We start from the raw sequence: 22,827 nt of genomic DNA on the forward strand, positions 1-22,827 counted from the left end.
CAGAGGAAGGGACTGATCAGCAGGGCATTGTCCAACAGTGGAAAGACTGGCCCACTGCTTGTGTCCCTTCTAATCCCAAAAATAATAAATCCCTAAAGAATGAAATCACAGGACAGAGTCAATCAGCCTTGCATCGGTTTTCCAGAAAGTTCAATGGGTTGGGTGTCATTGTGTATATAAAGAACTCAGATACCAGCTGGCCTTCAAGCAGCTCTCGGACTGAAGTCAGCACAGTTACACAGATATACGTCCTCCTGCCTTTCACTGAGAAGAAAAGATGGACATTGCGATTCAGCATCCATGGCTACGGCGTTCCCTCTTCCCAAGCTCGATCTTCCCCTCCCGTATCTTTGACCAGAATTTCGGGGAGCACCTTGATCCCGACCTCTTCCCCAGCTTCTCATCCATGCTCAGCCCCTTCTACTGGAGGCTGGGAGCTCCCTTGGCCAGGATGCCGAGTTGGGTACAGACTGGACTTTCCGAGGTATGTGCTTAAAGTTCCTGTGTCCTTTTCTGTTGCTTGGCAAAAATGTTTGTTTAAAATACAGCTGAACTGCTCAAATCAAACTCTGCCGACAGATTGCCTGTTCCGTAACAATAATGAATGTGTCCAATTGTTCTGTATGTATTTATAGATCATAAAGAGGAAGACAATGAACACATATATCACAAATAGGAAACTAATTAACATAGATTATTAGTGCGGTTAATGGTAAATGAGAGGAATTTGTTCATAAGTTGTTCGTGTTGTCGCCTCAGTGGTGGATAGATCCTTAATCAGAACATCAAGATCTGCTTGCATCAGCAACTTGAAATATATGAAAATTAATGGGAACATTGATCTTGCATGTGTCCCCCAAGGCTACTCATTCACCTATGCATCCCACGAGGATCAAAGGCTTGGGCGCCCGGCTTTACTTTATTAATGAACATATTAATGCCCAACAGACCCAGTATTAATGCTGGGAGTCTGAAATAAAACAGGAAGTGCTGGAAATAACAGATCCAGCAGCACCTGAAAAGAGGAAACTTAGCTTAATGTTTCAGTTGAAACCCTTAGTCAGAACTGTTAAACTGATTTTCCTCTTTTTAGTCGGTGACAGACATGCTGTGTATTTTCAGCATTTTCTGATAGCATTGCAAAACTAGTATTGGTCAATACATGACACTACGGTTGTATCACTTTGAACAGCCCACCCATGTTAGCTGATTTCACAGCAATTTGGAAATGGATTGACTACGCAGCTCAATTTTTATGTTCCCTCGATGGTATAGATATTGATATAGACTGGATAGATACAATGTTATTGGTATTTCTCATTAGTGAATGCTCTAAGCACAACAGTTACATATCTTCACCATCGAGTCTTACAGCACAGAACGAGGCCATTAAGCTGATCATGCCTGTGCCGGCTCTTTGAAAGAGCTATCCAGTTAGTCCCCGCTTTTTCCCCATAGCCCTGCAAATCTTTCCTTTTCAACCATATATCCAATTCTCTCCTGAAAGCTACTATACATTACAACAGTGACTACATTCCAAAAGTATTTAATTGGCTGTAAAGCGCTTTGAGACATTTGGTGGTCGTGAAAGGCGCTATATAAATGCCAGTCTTTCTTTTTATTGAATCTACTTCCACCACCCTTTCAGGCAATGCGGTTCAGATCATCACAATGCTGCGTTAAAATAAAATCTCCTCATCGCCCCTTTGGTTCTTTTGCCAATTATCTCAAATTGTCCTCTTAATGGTTTGTAACTCCAGTTCATCAGACTGATTGAAGGTAGACTGTATCCTTTAAAGCAACATTTACTTCAGAATTGGGGACTGATGGCACAATTAATCGTAGTGGTATGAATCCTGCTTAGGCTAATGGAAGAAGAATTGTTCGAGGCCAATGAAGCCTAATGGTACCAGGAGAACTACAAGCATCGCCCCGAGAAGGAGGGCACAATAGTTCAAAATGGCCTCCTACCGTGCTGTAAATTTCTATGATTCTACAAACTAATAACAGAAAAAAGCTAGCCCAAATTGAATATGGATGGCTTTAAATAACAATTTGATAATTGCCGTTAGCGAAGCAGCCAATATCCGATGGTGCCCACCTGGGCAGATACCAAGATGGAAGCATAGGCAAGCAGTCGGAGATGCTCCTTGGTAGTCTCACACATCCTGGACCTGTGCACAATGGTTTGTCAGGGCCAGGAGCAGATAGTCTCTGCTGCTGTCAGGGTGAATATCGTTGCAGATGTAGGATGTAGGTTTGAATCCAACTGTGTTACCTTTCTTTTTTAAATGAAATGATTTTGTAGTGGTTTCAATTTCAAATAAGCATGCGTCCGCAAGACAAAAATGATTAAAATTTGGAAATAATGGCAACTAATTTGAAAGCTCACTCAAATAGGCCACAAGGATGACTGACTTTGAGTAGTATTGACATTCTGAATTAAGGTTAAGTTGCATTGTTGCAACAGGGGAAAGGAAGCTTTACTCTGGATCTGCTTGATCCTGGTACTGGATGGCAAAAGCTCGGAAAATGTACTCTTCTAAAGAAAGAAAGACTTGAATTTATATAGCACCTTTCATGACCACCAGACGTCTCAAAGCACTTTACAGCCAATGAAGTACTTTTGGAGTATAGTCACTGTTATAATGTGGGAAACGCAGTAGCCAACTTGCGCACAGCAGACTTTGTTATGTTGACTGAGGAATAAATATTGTCCAGGACACCGGGATAACTCCCCTGCTCATTTTCGAAATAGTGTCATGGGATCTTTTACATCCACCTGAGAGAGCAGATGGTAGCCTTAGATAATCTGAGCATGTTCTGTGCCATTCTAAGAACAATTCTTCACCTCGGAATGGGTTAACATTGCCCAACAATTTCTGTCTTTGTGCCACATAAGCTGTCTTTTCAGATGACTTTGTTTGTCCCTTGTTCTGTGGGTTGAGTCCATGTGCCAGAATGTTGTTTATGGAAAAAATGTTCCAGTAGGATCCACTGCAAGCTGGCCAGCAAAATTCCATGGCACAGACTAAAGCTAAAGGAAGTGATTGTGTCCTCAAACATCCAGATATCAAAACTGAATGGTTTGATGCACTTGCAGAATTCAGCCAACTCTGTGTCGTTCTTGAGCCAGCTGCCAGGAGGTATGCAGGAATAACATCATCCTCTAATATTTTTCTTCTTCTTTCTCCCTCCATCACTGAACAGAAACACTTACCCTCCAGTTGGCACCTCTCCTTCATGATGCACCAGGAATCAGATATATTTGACATCTCTGGAATCATTGGTGTGAATCAATATCATAAGAAAAGCTTAGAATTAGAAAATATGGACCATCAAAATTCAACTCTCCAGTACATAATGCTAGAGAGTTTCTTCCCATTAACTTGGGTTTGAGCTGATAAATGGCAACATTCGAGCCACACAAGTGCCAGGCAATGACCATCTCCACCAGAGTCTCCCCTTAATATTCAAAGACATTACCATCGCCAAACTCTCCACCATCAACATCCTGGGGCTTGTCAATTGGACCAACCAAATAAATGCCATAGCTACTAGAGGAGGTCAGAGGCAGGATATTCTGTGGTGAGTGGCTCAATGCTGGACTCCCCAAAGCCTCTCCACCTACAAGGCACAAGTCAGGAGTGTGGTAGAATACTCGCTTCATACGTGGACGATCCAGGACAAAGCAATCCGCTTGATCGTCACTCCATCCACCACCTTAAAAATCAACTCCCTCTACCACCGGTGCACCATGTATCTGTCTGTACTATCTACAGGATGCACTGCAGCAACTCGCCAAGGCTTTATCGACAGCACCTCCCATGTAGAAAAAAACTACGAACGACTAGAAAATGTGCAACTCTAATCTTAACAGCACATAATTGCATTTTGAATAACCCCAATATTTTTGTCTCCATTAACTTGCTTGATGATTATTCCAAATGTTCATCGGGCTTTAGTTTATCTCCCTATTTGTTTTAAATTTGCCTTTCACTCAGCTACACTTATACCCAACTTTCTTGCTGGGTTTTCCTGTGTCATGGTGCAGCCTTTTGGTTATCCACTCTTTATTTTTATTCGTTTTCCAGATAGGTGTGTCACTAGCAAGGCCAGGATTTATCGCCATCTCAAATTGGCCTTGGGAAGGTGGTGGTGAACTGCCTTCTTGAACCAGTGCAGTCCGTGTGGTGAAGCTACTCCCACAGTGCTGTTAGGGAGGGAGTTGCAGGATTTTGACCCAGTGATGAAGAAGGAACGACCGATATATTTCCAAGTCAGGATGGTGTGTGACTTGAAGGGGAACTTGGAGGTGATGGTGTTCCCATGCACCTTCTGCCCGTGTCCTTCTAGGTGGTAGAGCTCGCGGCTTTGGGAGGTGATGTCGAAGAAGCCTTGGCGAGTTGCTACAGCGCAATCCTGTAGATAGTACACACTGTGTGTGTTGATGGTGAAGTGAGTGGACGTTTACCTTAATCAATGGGGTATATTCTACAAATTCGCACTCCCTGTGCAATGTGTATCAGGAATTCGAGCATGGAGGTCAGCAGCACGCAACGATTTTCTTTCGAGCCGGAATTCCTGATATGCACTTCCGTTGCACAAAGTTCTGCATCAGGAGCGCTAACTCACAGAATCTAGAATCTGTAAGCTCCAACGTTTCAGATCAGCGCTGTTTCATTTGATGGGGAGGAAATTTAACGTTTTTGTACTGGAGAATGAAAATACCCCTGTTCTCACAGAAAGTATATTTAAGAAAACAGTCAAGAGACTGAATGATCCATCTTAAAAAATCTATGCAACTTCTGAGAGGCTGGTGCTTGGAGGTTTATATGGCTGTAGGTTGTATTAGACATATATCATTCACAAAAGATTATTAAAGTGTTTTGTAAAAGCTTTAGTCCAAGTTTACTGGGAAATGGCACTTTTTTCGTTGTTAATTACAGGTTGTATGCATGCAGTATATATTATGTGACCAGTTACAAAGGAAAATATAATGTGCTCTTTCAGCCACGATGGTTGAGACATACAGCTCGTGAAAAGTTGACCAGATGTTTACCCTGATCTTGCAAATTGACTTCTGATTGAGCAAAACTGAAACAATTTCCAGAGAGAGATAGCAATGTCATTAGTGTTGAGCCACAGACATTCATGATCCCAGTTCTGGTTTGTCATTTTATCACCATAATATTGATGACAAGAAAAAAGCTTAGGAATTTGGCAGCGAGCGTCTGATTCTTAACTAAGCATATGTGCTCTATCTCTTGCAGTTGAGACTGGACAAGGATAAATTTGCAATTCACCTTGATGTTAAACACTTCACTCCTGAAGAACTGCGAGTCAAAATTCTGGGAGACTTTATTGAAGTCCAAGCTCAACATGAAGAACGTCAGGTACATTTTAATATTTCCCCTTCACCCCCTATTTTTATAGCACCTTAGACTTTCCCTGTGTTTGCAGTCACTTTCGTTAGCAGGGAGAGCTTCATAGAGCATTCAGTGCAAAGGCTGGTCTGGATTTAAATTGTAGGAGTCGCACTTTGAGTGAGAGGAAGATAAATTACATGCCACTCCCTGCACAAGGTGCTGAGTTGGCTGGGACCAGAAACGTCCATAGCCAGTGGTTAAAAATCTCATCCCCCATTGTGACTTGAAGCTAGGGCTATAACCAGATTTCAACATCATCTGAAGCAATACACATCAAACCAGGCCCTTACAATTTTGAACAGAAGAAAAGGTTTTGCAACTAAAGGAAGACTTGGATTTCTATAGCGCCTTTCACAACCACCGGACGTCTCAACGCGTTCTACAGCCAATGAAGTACTTTTGAAGTGTAGTTACTGTTGTAATGTAGCAGCCAATTTGTGCACAGCAAGCTCCCACAAACAGCAATGTGATAATGACCAGATAAACTGTTCTTTGTTATGTTGATTGAGGAATAAATATTGTCCAGGACACCGGGGATTAACTCCCCTACTCTTCTTCGAAATAGTGCCATGAGATCTTTTACGTCCTCTTGAGAGAGCAGACAGGGCCTCGGTTTAGCGTCTCATCCAAAAGATGGTACCTCCATAAGTGCAGCGCTCCCTCAGCATTGCATTGGAGTGTCAGCCTAGCTTTATGTGCTCAAGTCTCTGGAGTGGGACTTGAGCCCACAACCTTCTGACTCAGAGGCGAGAGTGCTACCAACTGAGGCACACTGACACTCCTGTGGAATACCTTTTTTTTATTGATGGAATGATTCCACCCAACCTACCCACTTTGTTTACCTCAGTGTTAGCGGGTTCTGCCTCACAGCTGTAGTGGTGCACAGTAATATTAACCGTATCTGCTATCGGGCCACTGGAGGAATGCCAGGTGCTTTTGCAGCACTTTAATGTGTTCATATTCAGTTGTGAAACGTTCTGAATTTGCACAGCCATCACGAAAAACACAGAAGTATTTCAGCATTGGTGTTGGACAAGCCATGGTTTGCACTTTAGGTAAATATAATATCTGCTAAAAAATCTTTTGTGATGAAGTTAGTGGCTCCCTGTGACAAGTTGACAGATACCCCAATATAGCTCAGTCTAAATTGAGAACTGGAATGTGTTCCCTCCACTGAAATACAGCAATACAACACTCTTTTATGCTGAACTAAGCCATCACATGCTCTTGTTTTGCAAAATTAAATATAGAAGCATTCCTGGAACTCAGTTACAAGACTGTAATGTAGTCAAGGGCTTCAGATAACATCAAAAATTGTGAGTGAAACACGAATCTTTTGTTAATATCTGATATTTCACGATTGAATTCCACCCAGGTGACCATTGTGCAAGCGTGAGCCATTGCAGTGGTTATCGGCAAGCTATTTGACTACTGTGGCATCACCGCTGAGCCTAAGCCTGTCTTCACTCAATGTCTACAGGTGCACAATTCCAGCAGAGGAGATTGGATAGCGATCAGGAGCAGGAACACTACCAATTTCCCCATCCCTAATCCCGAATTGGTGGAAGGATTTAGAGGGGAGTTGAGGAGAACTTTTTTCACCCAGAGGTGGGGTGGGGGATGGTGGTCTGGAACTCACTGCCTGAAAGGGTGGTAGAGGCAGAAACCCTCACTGCATAGAACAAGGACTTGGACATGCACTTGAAGTGCCGTAAACTACAAGGCTATGGACCAAGAGCTAGAAAATCAACAACAACTTGTATTTATATAGCGCCTTTAACGTAGTGAAAGGTCCCAAGTCGCTTCACAGTAGTATTATGGGATCTAAAAAATTGACACCAAGTGGCATTAGGCTGGATAGATTTTTATTGGCCCACACAATCTGGGGCGTAAATTTCTCTGACTTCCAATCCAAGGGTGCTGAGGCCAATTCTGGAACTTCTATCATGGTCCTGGCTGAGATCAACAAACTAAATGCAAATTGAGGATCAAAATAGTGAAATTCCTGCATTTGTATAGCACTTTTCATGTTGTCTGTACTTCCCAAAGCACTTTACAGCCCACGACTCACTTTTGAAGTGTAGTTAGCATTCTATTGTCAGTAAAAGCTGCTGAGCCATTGAGCCATAAAATGTACTGATTTTATAAATAATTATTTTTTGGGGGATAATGTGCCTAGTGCACTCAGCAGTCTCAACACAGAGGCAGATTGATTGAAACTAAAGCTCTTCCAGTTGAATGGGATATTTGCCCTGGATATAAATGAAGTATTGGAGAGGCATTCTGTGGCGTTGCATGATTTAATTTACCAGTTCATACACAATGAAACTGTATTTCTACAGATTTAATACTTGGAAATGTTCCAAAGATATTTATCTGTTTGAAAGGGTGTTGCTATTAAGCATTTCTGAATTGCAAGCCCACAATTCCTGTACACCAACACCAGCCAGTACACCGAGTATACAATCATTATTTCTTGACAGTTACAAACATGCTCTGGTAAATTGGGGTACGGTTGCATAGTGGTTATGTTACAGGACTCGTGATCCAGAGGCATGGACTAATGATCTGGAGATACGAGTTCAAATACCACCATGGCAACTTGGGAATTTAAATTCAATTAATTAAACAAATCCGGAATAAAAAGCTAGTATCAATAATGGTGACCATGAAACTATCGGATTGTTGTAAAAACCTATCTGGTTTAGGAAATGAAATCTGCTGTCCTTACTGGGTCTATTTGACTCCACATCCACACCAATGTGATTAACTCTTAAATGGCCTTACATGGCTCTCAATTGTATTCAAGAAGGCGGCTCACCACCACCTTCTTGAGGGTGATTAGGTTTGGGCAATAAATGCTGGCCTTGCCAGCGACACCCACATCTCATGACGGAATAATAAAAGAAAAATTTCTACACTAAGCTGTCTCACTTAAAGGGAGCAGAGAGTGACTGACTTTATTTGCACTGTTTTGTGGCCTTCACCTTGCATTTTGAAGCATCCAGAAACTTTCAGAACTATACCAACCATGAATGAGAAATCCCACAATATCTGAGCAACTTGGATTGTCCGGAATTTGACCTTACTGTCAGTGTATTCCACTTTTTTACAAAATGGTAAAACGAAAGAAAATGGAATATCTTTTTTCAGACAATCCTTGCAAGGACTGAGCGACCACCACTTTTAATACTCACTCTTTTATTCTGCAGGATGAACATGGCTATGTTTCTAGGGAATTTCACCGGAAGTACAAGGTCCCAGCAGGAGTTGATCCGGCTCTGATCACTTGCTCCCTGTCTGCAGATGGGGTTCTTACGATCACTGGTCCCAGGAAGGTGGCTGATGTCCCTGAGCGATCTGTGCCCATCTCCCGAGAGGAAAAGCCCGCAGTCGCTGGGCCTCAGCAAAAGTAGATCCTTTCTGTTCAGTTCAGTGCGGAATGACTTCAAGCCATTAAAGTATTGCCTTTTGCTTTCAATGTAACATTTTTGTATTGCTATCTAATCACACATTCCTTAAACTCTGATAGACTGCAATAAACATTTATCTTTCCTGCCTTAGCGAAACTTTCATTTAAATAAAGTTAACTATTTGAACAACCCATTGCATAGTTCCTGTTTGCCTGCTTTGACTTTGTCTTTACTGGTTTCTAAAGTGGTAGCAACATAGCAAGGAACATAGGAACAGGAATAGGCCATTCAGCCCTCAGGCCTGCTCCACCATTCAATGAGAACATGGCTGATCTGCAACCCTACTCCATATACTCCCCTTTGCCCCATATCCCTTAATACCTTTGGTTAACAGAAAGTTTCCAATCTCAGATTTAAAATTAACTATTGATCCAGCATCAATTGCCATTTGCGGAAGAGAGTTCCAAACGTCTACCACCCTTTGTGTGTAGAAGTGTTGCCTAATTTCACTCCTGAAAGGTCTGGCTCTAACTTTTAGATTATGCCCCCCCCCCTAATCCTAGACTCCCCGACCAACGGAAATAGTTTCTCTCTGTCTACCCTATCTGTTCCCCTTAATATCCTGAAAACTTCAATCAAATCACCATTTAATCTTCTAAATTCTAAGGAATACAACCCTAATTTGTGTAATCTCTCCTCGGAATTTAACCCTTTGAAGTCTGGGTATCATAGTGGTAAACCTAGTAAATAATACAATACAAAATTAAATTATATTAATTAACCAAATTTATATACATTGTTCGTCATAGAAAAGACAACGGCATTTCATTTGACATTATTTAACACCTCTGTGACCATTTATTAGTGTCCCATCAATGCTTATAAGAACAACGCATACGAACAGACGAATTAAGTGTGTGCATTTAGTCATTAAGAAATGTAGCTAGTAATAGACATACTGGACCCAAACCAAAGAACCTATTAGACTCTTGCACTTCACTGTGATACATCTTTATTTGTCCTTAAGAACTTCCTTTTTGAATTTATTTTCGAAGCTGACCATTTTGCATATTATAGCTAGATGTGTACTATAGTGAATGTTCTATTCCATAACATCAAATTTCACCAAGAAATCAGAAGCCAAGGTCCTGTTTCTTAAAAGTGAGATGGTATTCTGAATGAGAAACTTTTAATGAGAATAGGAGGCGTGCACTTAATGCTGTTTGTCACATCAGGGTTTGTGAATGTTGGCAAAGAGGCCATTGGAAATGTAGAGCAATTTGTGCAGTCAGAGAAAGAAAGAAAGACTTCCATTTATATAGCGCCTTTCACAACCACTGGACATCGCAAAACGCTTTGCAACCAATGAAGTACTTTTGGGGTGTAGTCACTGTTGTAATGTGGGAAAACCGGCAGCCAACTTACGCACAGCAAGCTCCCACTAATAACTTCTTATGCAGTCCCTCTGAGTTGAGTACAAATTAGTTCTCAGGTGACTGATGAGTCTGATATGGGACCTACAGTCTTTGTCACAGGTGGGGTAGACGGTGGTTGAAGGGCCGGTTGGTTGGCGTGCTTGGATTGTCGTGTGCTATTTTCGCTGTTTATGCTTGGTCTCTGCTTGCTCCCGGCAAAGTGACGCGAAGTGTTCGACGCCTTCTCGGATTCTTCTCTTCTACTTTGAGCCGTCTTTGGCCTGTGATTGGGGATGTTGCACTTTTTCAAGGAGGCCTTGAGGGTGTCCTTGAAGCGTTTCCTCTGCCCACCTGGGGCTCGTTTGCCGTGTCGGAGCTCCAAGTAGAGCACTTGTTTTAGGAGTCTTGTATCGGGCATGAGGACGATGTGGCCCACCCAACAGAGCTGATCGAGTGTGGTCCATGCTTCGATGCTGGGGATGTTGGCCAGAACGAGAACACTGACATTGGTGCATCTATAAGAACATAAGAAATAGGAGCAGGATTAGGCCATTGGGCCCCTCGAGCCTGCTCCGCCATTTAATACGATCATGGCTGATCCGATCATGGACTCAGGTCCACTTCCCTGCCTGCTCCCCATTCCCTTAGCGATTAAGAAACTGTCTATCTCTGTCTTAAATTTATTCAATGACCCAGCTTCCACAGCTTTCTGAGACAGCAAATTCCACAGATTTACAACCCTCTGACAGAAGAAATTCCTCCTCATCTCAGTTTTAAATCGGCGGCCATTATTCTAAGATAATGCCCCCTAGTTCTAGTCTCCCCTATCAGTGGAAACATCCTCTTTGCACCCGTCTTGTCAAGCCCCCTCATAATCTTATACGTTTCGATAAAATCACCTCTCATCTTCTGAATTTCAATGAGTAGAGGCCCAACCTACTCAACCTTTCCTCATAAGTCAACCCCCTCATCTCCGGCCAATGGATTTGCATGGTCTTGCGGAGGTACCTCAGCTTTGAAGTGCCTGCTGTATATAGTCCATGTCTCAGAAGCATGTAGGAGGGTGGATATCACTGCTGTCCTGTAGACCGTGAGCTTGGTGCTGGGTTTGAGGTCCTGGTCTTCAAACACACTCTTCCACAGGCGACCGAAGGCTGCGCTGGCGCACTGAAGGCGACGTCTGCCCCTGTTGACAGTAGGCTCCCGAGGGATGAAAAATGGCCCCTGTTGTCCAACGCCTCATCATGGATTTTGATAATCAGGGGGCAGTACTGTGTGGCGGGGGCAGGTTGGTAGAGGACCTTTGTCTTACGGAGGCCTATGCTCTCGTACGCTACGGTGAAGGTGTTGACGATGGTTTGAAGTTCGGCCTCCGAGTGTGCACAGATGCAAGCGTCGTCTGCGTACTGTAATTCAATGAAGAGGATGGGATGAACTTCAATCTCGTCTGGAGGCGACGGAAGTTGAACAGTTTCCCTTTTGTTCTCTAGATTAGCTCCACTCCAGCGAGGAGCTTACTGCGGGTGAGATGGAACATTGCAGCAAGGAAGATCGAGAAGAGTGTTGGTGCGATGCCACGGCCTTGCTTGACCCCGGACTGCACATGTACTAGGTCTGTGGTGGATCCATTGGTCAAAATCACAGCTTGCATGTCATCGTGAAGCAGGCTGAGGATGGTAACAAACTTTTGAGGTCAGCCGAATTTGAAGAGGACGCTCCATAATCCTTCATAATTGACAGTGTCGAAGGCCTTTGTGAGGTCAAAGAAAGCCATGTACAGGGGTTGGTGTTGTTCCTTGTATTTCTCTTGGATTTATTGCACGGTGAAGATCATGTCCATTGTGCCCCTTAGTGGGCAGAATCCGCATTGCGACTCTGGGAGGAGCTCTTCAGCCACAGGAAGAAGGTGATTGAGGAGGATTCTTGCGATGACTTTCCCTGTGGTAGACAACAGGGAATCTCCTCTGTAATTACCGCAATCGAACTTATCACCTTTCTTGAAGATGGTCACGATTACGGCATCTCTGAGATCCCCTAACATACTCTCCTGCTTCCAAATAAGAGAAATGAATTCATGTATTTGTGCCAGTAGTGGTTCTCCGCCATGTTTTAGTGCTTCAGCGGGGATTCCATCTACTCCTAAGGCCTTGTTGTTCTTCAGTTGCCTGATGGCCTTTTTAATCTCATGCCAGGCCGTGGTTGTACTGAGATGGTGGCGGGTTGCATGCTGCGGGATGCAGTTGAGTACACTCATGTTGAAGAGAGTTTCGGTTAAGGAGATCTTCGAAGCGCTCCTTCCAGCGGGCACTGACTGCCTCTCTGTCTTTGATGAGTACTTCTCCGTTCTTGGCCCGTAGTGGGGTAGGACCTTGGGTGTTTGGGCCATAGGTGGTCTTGACTGTGCTGAAGAATCCACGCATGTCGTGGTTGTCGGCTAATTGCTGGATCTTCTGCGCTTTCTCCACCCACCATCTGATCTTAAGGTCGCGAGTTTTTTGTTGGACCTCGGCCTTCAGACGTTTGTAGAGCTGCTTTCTTGCTCTCGGGTTGTCTTGCTGTTTCCAGTTCAAGAATGCCTTGCGCTTGCGGCTTATTAGCTCCTGGATCTCCTGGTCGTTCTCGTCGAACCAGTCTTGGTGTTTCCTGGTCGAGTGACCAAGTGTCTCTTCACAGGTGCTTGTTATGGAGGCCTTGAGGGCAGACCAGGTTATAGACACCCTGCGTCCCTAAATCACCAGGTTGGTAGTGAGGTTTTGGCTGAATAGCGCTTTCTTAGCAGGGTCATTGAGTGCTCCAGCGTTGATTTTCCTGCGGCATTGTTTCTGTTGCCTCCACTGTTTTGGGGCTACATTGATGCACATCACCGAGCAGATTTGGTGGTGGTCCATCCAGCTGTTATCAGTTCCTGTCATGGCACGGGTGATGCACACGTCCTTGCAGTCCCACGCTCAGACGATGTGGTCTAGCAGATGCCAGTGCTTGCATCGAGGGTGTCGCCATGAAGACTTGTACTTGTCGCTCTGACGAAACAAGGTGTTGATTATGACAAGACCATGTTCTAAGCATTTCGTCAGGAGGAGGGTACCGTCGAAGTGGGTTTTCCCGACCCCCCTCTCTGCCGATCACACCTCCCCAGAGGTCTGTGTCCTTTCCAATTCTGGCGTTAAAGTCGCCAAGGAGGACCAGCATGTCGCTTCTTGTGACTCGGGACAGGGATTGTTCGAGGCTGGAGTAGAATTCCTCTTTGGTCTCGTCTGTACCTTCCAATGTTGGAGTGGACGCACTGATGACCGTAGTGCATTGCATCCGAGCTAGGGTGAGCCGAAGGATCATAAGGCGTTCGTTTATCCTGTAAGGCGAGTCTCTGAGACGGCCAACTCGCTCATTTGTTACAGAGAAGCACGCCCCATGGAGGCACGTTCTTCTGGTTTACCTTTCCGGAAGAAGGTGTAACCACCACATTGTTCCTTGAGCTGGCCTTCCCCTTCCCTTCGGGTCTCGATTAGGGCGGCGACGTCTACATCGAAACATCTTGAGTTCCCGGGCAGCGATAGCAGTATGACATTCCAGTCTGTTGCTGATGGGTTGTCCATGAAGGTCCTGACGTTCCAGGTCCCGAACTTCATTTGAAGTGGTGGGAGATGCCTGTGCGTGAATTCTTTAAACGTGGGGTAGTTGTTGCACAACAGCTACCACACGGGCTTGACAGAGCAAGGTCTTGGTCCAGTGGCAAGGGGATCCATACACACAAACATACTCCTACTGGCCTCCTTCCCACAGGACCTCTCTCCCTGGGATTCATAGGAAGCAGTATAGGCCTCACGATCTCACAACCTCGTTAGTGGTCCATGCTGCGTTTTCCCTGGGCCTTGACCCCACCGTTGGTCCATGCTGCTCCACTCCCGACCTCTCCACTCCTCCGGGCCTCGCCGGTCCCGACCCACGCTCCTCGCCGCTTCTGACCTCCGCTCCTCGCCCCTCCCGACCTCCGCTCCTCGCCCCTCCCGACCTCTGCTGCTCACTGCTTCCAACCTCCGCTCCTCGCCCCTCCTGACCTCCGCTCCTCGCTGCTTCCGACCTCCGCTCCTCGCCCCTCCCGACCTCCGCTCCTCGCCGGGTCCCGACCTCTGCACCTCACCGGTTCCGACCTCTGGACCTCTCCTGTCCCGACCTCCCGGATCTCGCCATTTCCAACTTCCGCTCCTCGCCCTTCCGACCTCCGCTCCTCACCCCTCCCGACCTCCGCTCCTCGCCGGGTCCCGACCTCTGCACCTCACCGGTTCCGACCTCTGGACCTCTCCTGTCCCGACCTCCCGGATCTCGCCATTTCCAACTTCCGCTCCTCGCTGCTTCCGACCTCCGCTCCTCACCCCTCCCGACCTCCACTCCTTGCCGGTCCCAACCTCCGCTTCTCGCCGATCTCGACCACCATACCTCGCCAGTCCCGACCTCCGCTCCTCACCGCTTCCGACCTCCGCTCCTCACCCCTCCCGACCTCCACTCCTTGCCGGTCCCAACCTCCGCTTCTCGCCGATCTCGACCACCATACCTCGCCAGTCCCGACCTCCGCTCCTCACCGCTTCCGACCTCCGCTCCTCTCCCCTCATGACCTCCGCTCCTCGCCCCTCATGACCTCTGCTCCTCACCGGTTCCGACCTCTGGACCTCTCCTGTCCCGACCTCCCGGATCTCGCTGGTTCCGACTTCTGCTCCTCGCCGCTTCCGAACTCTGGATCTCGCCTGTCCTGACCTCGCCAGTTCTGAACCCCGGACCTCGCCAGTTCCGACCTCTGCTCCTTGCCGGTCCCGACCTCCGCTCCTCGCTGCGTCCACGAACAACATCCTGATAATGGCCAGATAATGTGTTTTAATGATGTTGATTGTCCAGGACACTGGCGATAACTCACCTGCTGATAGAAAATGAGAATTGATAAATGGAAAGAAAGAACAACTTGCATTTATCTAGCGCCTTTCATGACCACTGGATGTCCCAAGGTACTTTACTTTATGAAGTGTAATCACTGTTGTATGGTCGCAAATGCCTGAGGTCAGAGTGAAAAACAAAGGACGTATATAATCTGTGCTTTCAGATGCAAGAACGTGCAAGAACCTCAATCTGAAATGTTAACCTACCTTCTCCCTTTTCAGCTGATGTCGGTTTTACATCATTTTCTGTCCGTATTTCACATTTCCAGTATTCAGTTTTAGAAAGAAATAGAAAGACTTGCATTTATATAGCACCTTTCATGACCTCAGGGCGTCCCAAGCACTTTACAGCCAATGAAATACTTTTGAAGTGTAGTCACTGTTGTAATGTAATTCTACCTAAGGAATGGAGGGATGCAACGAAGGTTCACCAGACTGATTCCCGGGATGGAGGGATTGTCCTATGAGGAGAGATTGAGTAGACTAGGCCTATATTCTCTAGAGCTTAGAAGAATGAGAGGTGACAACATTCTTACAGGGCTTGACAGGGTAGATTCAGGGAGGATGTTTCCTCTGGCTAGGGAGTCTAGAACCAGGGCTCACAGTCTCAGAAGAAGGGATCGGCCATATAGGACTGAGATGAGGAGAAATTTCTTCACTCGGAGGGTGGTGAATCGTTGGAATTCTCTACCTCAGAGGGCTGTGGAGGCTCAGTCATTGAGTATATTCAAGATAGAGATCGATAGATTTTTGAAAATTAAGGGAATCAGGGGATATGGGGATAGTGCAGGAAAGTGGAGCTGAGGTCGAAGGTCAGCCATGATCTCATTTAATGGCGGAGCAGGCTCGAGGGGCTGAATGGCTTACTCCTAATTCTTATGTTTTATGTTACTTATAAGAGAAATCACTATATTTTGTGACTGAAGTCAGCTGAAGTTTTCAATGGTTCACTGTCTTAGCTGTGCATTCCCAGACATGTAATCGATCCTGTACTCTTTCCCTCTCTCCTACACCTGCCAATAGGCCAGTCACAGAGTGGTTGTGAACCTGGTTCATTGCCTTAGATCGCCTGGGCTCCCAGCTGAAGGAGGATGCATGGTGAAACAACAGTGCTGAGCTACAATTTAAATATTCAAATACAGTGTTGATAAAAGACTTTTCGAGACAATATTATTCAGTAGTTTGTCACACCTATCTTATCACAGCCATGACAAAACTGCACAAGTCAATTTTAATTGTTTGTAGGCTTAGCTCTGACAAAAAAACCTGCCCGAAAATGTTAATTCACAACCTTCAGTTATCCGCACTGTAAAATTGCATACAACACTTGGCCAAATTTCACCAAATAAATTACAGCGTCAATCTTTGAATAAGGGGGATTTAATTCTAAACAAGCACACTGGCGTGCTTATGACATTCTCAACAGAAATTAGCTGAACTGTTAGCCTTTGATTACTTTAACATTAGAACTTTACTCGAAAAAGCAATCATCCAACAACCAGAATGACCAAATACTCAGCCAGGTAGTAATGGTAAACCTCCTATGTTTTATGCAGGTTTATAAGCGATTACAGTGCTGAGGGAGTACTGCACTGTCAAGAGATTGCAGTGCAGAGGGAGCGCTGCACTGTCGGAGATGCCACCAGTGTATCCCTCAATCAACATAACAAAAAACAGTTTATCTGGCCATTATCACTTTGCTGTTTGTGGGAGTTGGCTGTGTGCAAATTGGCTGCCGCATTGCCCATATTTCAACAGTGATTACACACCAAAAGTACTTCATTGACTGTAAAGCACTTTGGGAGGTCTGGAGGTCGTGAAAGATGCAACTCTTTATTTCTATTACAAACCTATTTATTACATTCCTACGGGAACACAAGTGGTAGAAATGCAGACATATTTGAATCCAGTCCTGTTGCAGATTATTTAACTCACTGTTTCGGCTCATGGGTTCAGTAGTCTGACACCTCTGAGTGGATCATATCCCACATTCATTTCCATATACAGTCGCAACATGTTTCTGACAGTTCATCATGGGCTGAATCACAGAATTTTTACACATTAAATAAATCTCTTAACTCAGCACATTAGGCACAATGATTCCCTGTTTATTAAATGAGCCATTTCAGTCTACTCATTAAAAAAAAACAAAAGGTCTCTTTATTTTGACTCTTGCAAGTTTCATCATTATGGTCTTCACTGATTATTCATCACCATGGCCAAGTCCGCCCCTCAGGGAATGGAGGGGCCACAACACGCAGCCAAGCCTGGCCCTGGAAGAGCTGCTGTAGGCAAGCAGGGTGTACAGTGTTCAGCTGTGCACTGTCCTAAAGGACCTTTGGTCGGAACGTAATAGCCACAAAATCCTGGCAATTCCGTTAGCCTGTTTTCCATTGCAGCTGGGTCTGTCAGTGAGCAAGGTTTGAGAGGAATGTAGGAACCACACAACTCATACTTCTCTGCGTTTGCGTCCGCATCTGATGGAGCAGGGGGCCCACAATATTGTAACGGCTTGCTCTCCATTGTGTCCGATCCGGTCCCTGTGGGAAGATTCAATAGGCGCGCAGGGTCCACGTAGTCCAGCTTGTACCTGCTCTTCGGGATGGTTTTGAAGGGAGAAGGGGTCAATTCTGGTTGGTGCCCAGGATAAACATGTGCCTCCCTTTCATATACTAGACGAAAGAATCATTTTACACACAGTGATGTTAATACAGTTTAAAGTTTATTTTTTTGTTAATCAAGTTTTATTATATTTTTCAATCTAACCAAAGAAAGATACGCCATAGCAATGTGTAATCGCACGCATACAGACAGGTGTCTAGGTTACATTACCCCACATGTGCCTTTTACGTCACTTGCAACCAATGTTCCCTCTGCACGGCTGTGCAGTAATGCGTGCAGTCCCGCGCAGGCCGCTCATCGACTTTTCCATTGTAAATACCGCGCATGCACAGACATTTAAAAGGACCACGCATTAAAAGAAACAGGCCACACAGAACAAGTGCAGCTCACAGGGAGCATTGCTTTTCACCCGGCCCTCTCCATAGATTTAAATTCAGTGCCTCACTTAACTGAATAGCTGGGAAAGTGGCAGGGAAATTTGATTGGACAGCTCCAGTTGAAGAGCTGGCATTATTTAAGGCATTGAGGCCTGAACAGTCTCCTTCTGGCCTCGAAATTCGAGAGTCTGTGCTTCTGCAACCGGACCCACAGCAGAGGCTATTGGTTTGGCACCTACTCCAGCCTTATGGGATCATCGTTGTTTCAAATAAGTAGTTCTATTTGTATATTTTTGCTGCATCAGTTCTCTACCACAACATCTTTCTCTGTGTCTCCATATTCTTAACTCCCCTTGTCAATAGCCTGGAGTACAAGAGTAATAGAATCTTGCTATGATTGTACAGGGCTTCGCTGAGACCACACCTGGAGTACTGTGCACAGTTTTGGTCTCCTTATCTGAGGAAGGATATACTTGCCTTGGAGGCAGAGTAACAAAGGTTCACTAGATTGATTCCTGGGCTGAGAGGGTTGTCCTGTGAAGAGAGATTGAGTAGATTGGGCCTATACTCTCTGGAGTTTAGAAGATTTAGAGGCGATCTCATTGAAACATATTAGGTTCTGAGGGAGATTGACAGGGTAGATGCTGAGACGTTGTTTCTCCTGGCTGGAGAGTCAGGATAAGGGGTCAGCCATCTAAGACTGAAATAAGAAGGAATTTCTTCACTAAGCGGGTTGTGAATCTTTGGAATTCTCTGCCCCAGTGGGCTGTGGATGCGAAATCGTCAAGCCTGAGATAGATAGATTTTTGGACTCTTGGAGAATCAAGGGATATGGGGATTGGGCAGGAAAATGGGTTTGAGGTCGAAGGTCAGCCATGATCTTATTGAATGGCAGAGCAGACTCAAAGGGCCATATGGCCTACTCCTGCTCTTATTTTTTATATTGTTACATTTGCCAACTCTCCCAGATTTACACAGTATTATAATTATATATATGTAAGGCACAAAATATATTTTCCTGTGGGTAGTTGACAACATTACTGCGACACCATATTTCCTAATGTGTCGGAAAGCCTGGCTCACAGAACAGCATATTACAGTTGGAATAGTTTCCAGGCAAGTGTTATTTTTGAACATATTACTGATGTGTTTGACACTTTAGCAACCATTTTGATGCGTTAAAGGTAGGGTTTAGTAAGCATATTCAATGCAAAAGGCATTTTAGGCATACCCACCCTCTCTAGGTGCCCCATCCTCTCTAGCCACATCATCCTCTCTAGCCACACCCATCCTCTCTAGGCATTCCCACCCTCTCTACGTGCCCCACCCTCTCTAGGTGCCCCACCCTCTCTAGGTGTACCCACCCTCTCTAGGTGCCCCTACCCTCTCTAGGTGCCCCACCCTCTCTAGGTGCCCTTACCCTCTCTAAGTGACCCTATCCACTCTAGGTGTACCCACCCTCTCTATGTGCCCCATCCTTTCTAGGTGCCACTAACTTCTCTTACCCCAGTGTGTCAATTTCAAACTTTGCGTCCTTATTTTCAAATCTCTCCCTGGCCCTGTACCACCCTACCTTACTTACCTCCTTATGCCTTAGATCCCTGCACACACTCTCTGGTCTTTGAACACCAGAATTCCCCTTGCCTTTTTCATCCACCATCAGTAGCCATTCATTCAGTCAACACCCTTCTGCCCCAAGGATCCTTCTTATATAGTTCCCTCCACCTTGATACCTTCATTTGATTATACCCTCGATTTTGAGTGATAAGGGAATAAAAGGTTCTGGGGTGCAGGCAGGGAAATGGAGCTGAGTCCATGATCAGATCAGCCATGATCTTATTAAATGGTGGAGCAGGCTCGAGGGGCCAAATGGCCTACTCCTGCTCCTATTTCTTATTTTTCTTATAATTCCCCTCCCTAGTCTCTGCATTCTTCCCACATTCCGCATGCTTGGCGTGCCACCTTATAGGTTTAATGAGTAAGATGCAATTCCTCTCCAAGTTTCTTCTACCCTTTTCTGAAGGCTTCTGAAGATATGCCGAGGTATGGACATTTGATCGGGAGCCTGCTCAACAACGGAGTGACTTCTGCCAACGAACCGGAAGCTACCGGAAACTGCGCAGAGGCATTCTGTGCATAACCGTCCAGTCCCACCAGACGGAGATCTGCGTTAATGCAAATTCTAGCGATTTTTTTTCCCTTGTTGGAAATAATTTTATTGTAAAGAAATGCAAATAAAATTTTAAAACGCGCATCATTTTCCCATTAGTAGTTTGATTTATAAACACGCAAGTAGCAGGATAATGTTCACTGCCCGACTGCCTTTTTGAATTAGAGACGGTTCCACATTGAACATAGCCGACATTCCAAGTCTTCCCGTCCAATTGTGCTCATTAGCATTTTACCCGTTTTATGGGCATTTACTGTCCTTTCCTAAACCTTTGGGGACTGTGGCCACATTTGAGAAGCTGGTCTGTGAACTACTCTAATGACCGGCAAAACGAACACAATTTCCATTATCTCAAAATGCCTGCTGACTCCGAAATCCGGCAAGTACAGCCAAGAGACCATTGGAACGGCGCATGCGTTCCAACTTTTTGTCGTTGGCAGCAGTCGCGTCCATTCAACAAATAGTACAACGACAGCTCAGCCCAATGCTGTCATTACCTGACATGCACACACATGCATTTTTCAGCAGGAGTCAGGACCTGTATGCCCAGCTGACATTTTCTCTTCCCAAGCCCAGTGGTGCTGATATGAATTAATACAAGCATATGAAGACGACGGGCAGGAAAAGGCCAGCTGGTCCTTTAAGTCTTCCTCACACTCATGATGACTGAAACATCTTGACTGAACACTTCCTCCCACCAACCATGTAATCTTATAGGATTGACAAAAAAACAGGCCTAATAAAGCCTCTGGAAACTTCCTCTCTGACTACTCTCAGCTTAACATCCAGCCTATTTGTATTTTTGCATAGTTTAAATGTCCACTATCTCACTTCCCCATCTATCAAACTAAAATAATAATCTAGCAATAGGCACGTAATCCAGCCTTTTTATTATTTCCTATGTAAACTAGAGGTGATCCCAAACTCTGCTGTCCATGTCCTAACTCGCACCAAGTCCTGTTCACCCATCACCCCTGTGCTCACTGACTTACATTGGTTCCTGGTTCATCCTTGTTTTCACTTCCCTCCATGGCCTGGTCCCTCCCTATCTCTGTAATCTCCTCCAGCCCCACAAACCCCGAGATGTCTACGCTCCTCTAATTCTGCCTTGAGCATCCCTGATTATAATCGCTCAGCCATTGGTGGCCGTGCTTTCTGGTGGCCCCAAGCTCTGGAACTCCCTCCGTAAACCTCTCCGCCTCTCTACTCTCTTTCCTCCATTAAGACGTTCCTTAAACCCTACCTCTTTGACCAAGCTTTTGGTCACTGGCCCTAATTTCTCTTTATCTGGCTTGGTGTCAAATTCTTTGCCTTATTCTACTCCTGTGAAGCATCTTGGGACATTTAATTATAAATACAAGTTGTTGTTGTTATATACCTCTATCGGGTCACCTCTAAATCTAAGCTGCTGTGAAGTAAATAGACCCGGGTGTTTAAGCCTATCTGACTAACTAAAGTTCTTTAAGCTTGGAACCATTCTTGTAGCTCTCCTCCGAACCTTTTTTCAAGGTCAGTATATCACCCGCCATGTGAGGGGAACAAAACTCCAGTGGTATTCCAGCTGTGGTCTAACCAGCAACCTCTTCAATGACAGAATGTGTCCTTTGATTTGCACAGAATGGTTCTATTAATACAGCACAATACCCCGCTTGCTTTGGCTATGGCTCCTCTGCATTCGTCGTGAACCTTCAGTGATCTGTGCACAATAACACCTAGATCCCTTTTTCTCTCAACCACTTTCAGTATCATTCTCTGTAAATTTAGTCGACGCTATTGTTGATTCCAAAATTCTCCTCCTTATTTTCAAATCCCTCCATGGCTTCACCCCTCCCTATATCTGTAATCTCCTCCAGCCCCACAATCCTCAGAGATGTCTGTGCTCCTCTAATTTTGCCCTCTTGTCCCTGATTATAATCACTTAACCATTGGTGGCTGTGCCTTCTGTTGCCTAGATCCCAAGCTCTGGAACTCAATGCCTAAACCTCTCTGCCTCTCTACCTCCCTTTCCTCCTCCAAAACGCTCCTTAAAACCTACCTCTTTGACCAAGTTTTTGGTCACCTGCGTTAATTTCTACTTATGTGACTCGGTGTCAAATTTTTTAAATCTCATACTACTCCTGTGAAGCACCTTGGGACGTTTCACTACATTAAAGGCATTATATAAATACAAGTTGTTGTTGTTGTAAATGGTGTATTCCCTGTTGGTCCTACTTACAAGTGTTTTTGTGGCGGAGGGGCAGTGGGGGATCGTGGCGGAGGTGCGGCGAGTGTTTGTGGCGGAGGAGCGGCGAGAGATTGTGGTGGAGGTGCGACGAATGAGGGTTCGGGGCCCAGAAGAGCTGAGGGCCCAGGGTCAGCACAGGCCTGCCCACACTGCGATATGTGTGCGCAATAAGTCCGTGCAGCAGAGCAGGTCTCCAGTCGTCCTGATTAACTCTTGCCACTGGATAAAGGCCCAGCTCTGTCAAGCCCGTGT

The 22,827-nt window shown here is 45.3% G+C and overlaps 1 protein-coding gene across 1 annotated transcript; it reads left to right on the top strand.

Moving 5' to 3' along the window:
* The first annotated feature begins 23 nt into the window (after window positions 1-23).
* On the top strand, window positions 24-9,033 carry cryabb (crystallin, alpha B, b). The gene is made up of 3 exons (XM_070893129.1): window positions 24-484; window positions 5,274-5,396; window positions 8,642-9,033. Exons 1-3 carry the CDS (start codon window positions 278-280, stop codon window positions 8,843-8,845), a joined length of 534 nt encoding a protein of 177 aa, XP_070749230.1. The 5' UTR covers window positions 24-277; the 3' UTR covers window positions 8,846-9,033.
* The last annotated feature ends 13,794 nt before the right edge of the window (window positions 9,034-22,827 follow it).

This window comes from Pristiophorus japonicus, chromosome 11 (assembly GCF_044704955.1).
Source record: "Pristiophorus japonicus isolate sPriJap1 chromosome 11, sPriJap1.hap1, whole genome shotgun sequence".
Taxonomy (NCBI): domain Eukaryota; kingdom Metazoa; phylum Chordata; class Chondrichthyes; family Pristiophoridae; genus Pristiophorus; species Pristiophorus japonicus.

Bases quoted from the DNA above. Each gene is read 5' to 3' on its own strand.
- cryabb (XM_070893129.1), top strand. From the start codon at position 278: ATGGACATTGCGATTCAGCATCCATGGCTACGGCGTTCCCTCTTCCCA. The intron at 485-5,273 runs GTATGTGCTTAA...TATCTCTTGCAG, and splicing joins TACAGACTGGACTTTCCGAG to TTGAGACTGGACAAGGATAA. The intron at 5,397-8,641 runs GTACATTTTAAT...TTTATTCTGCAG, and splicing joins CTCAACATGAAGAACGTCAG to GATGAACATGGCTATGTTTC.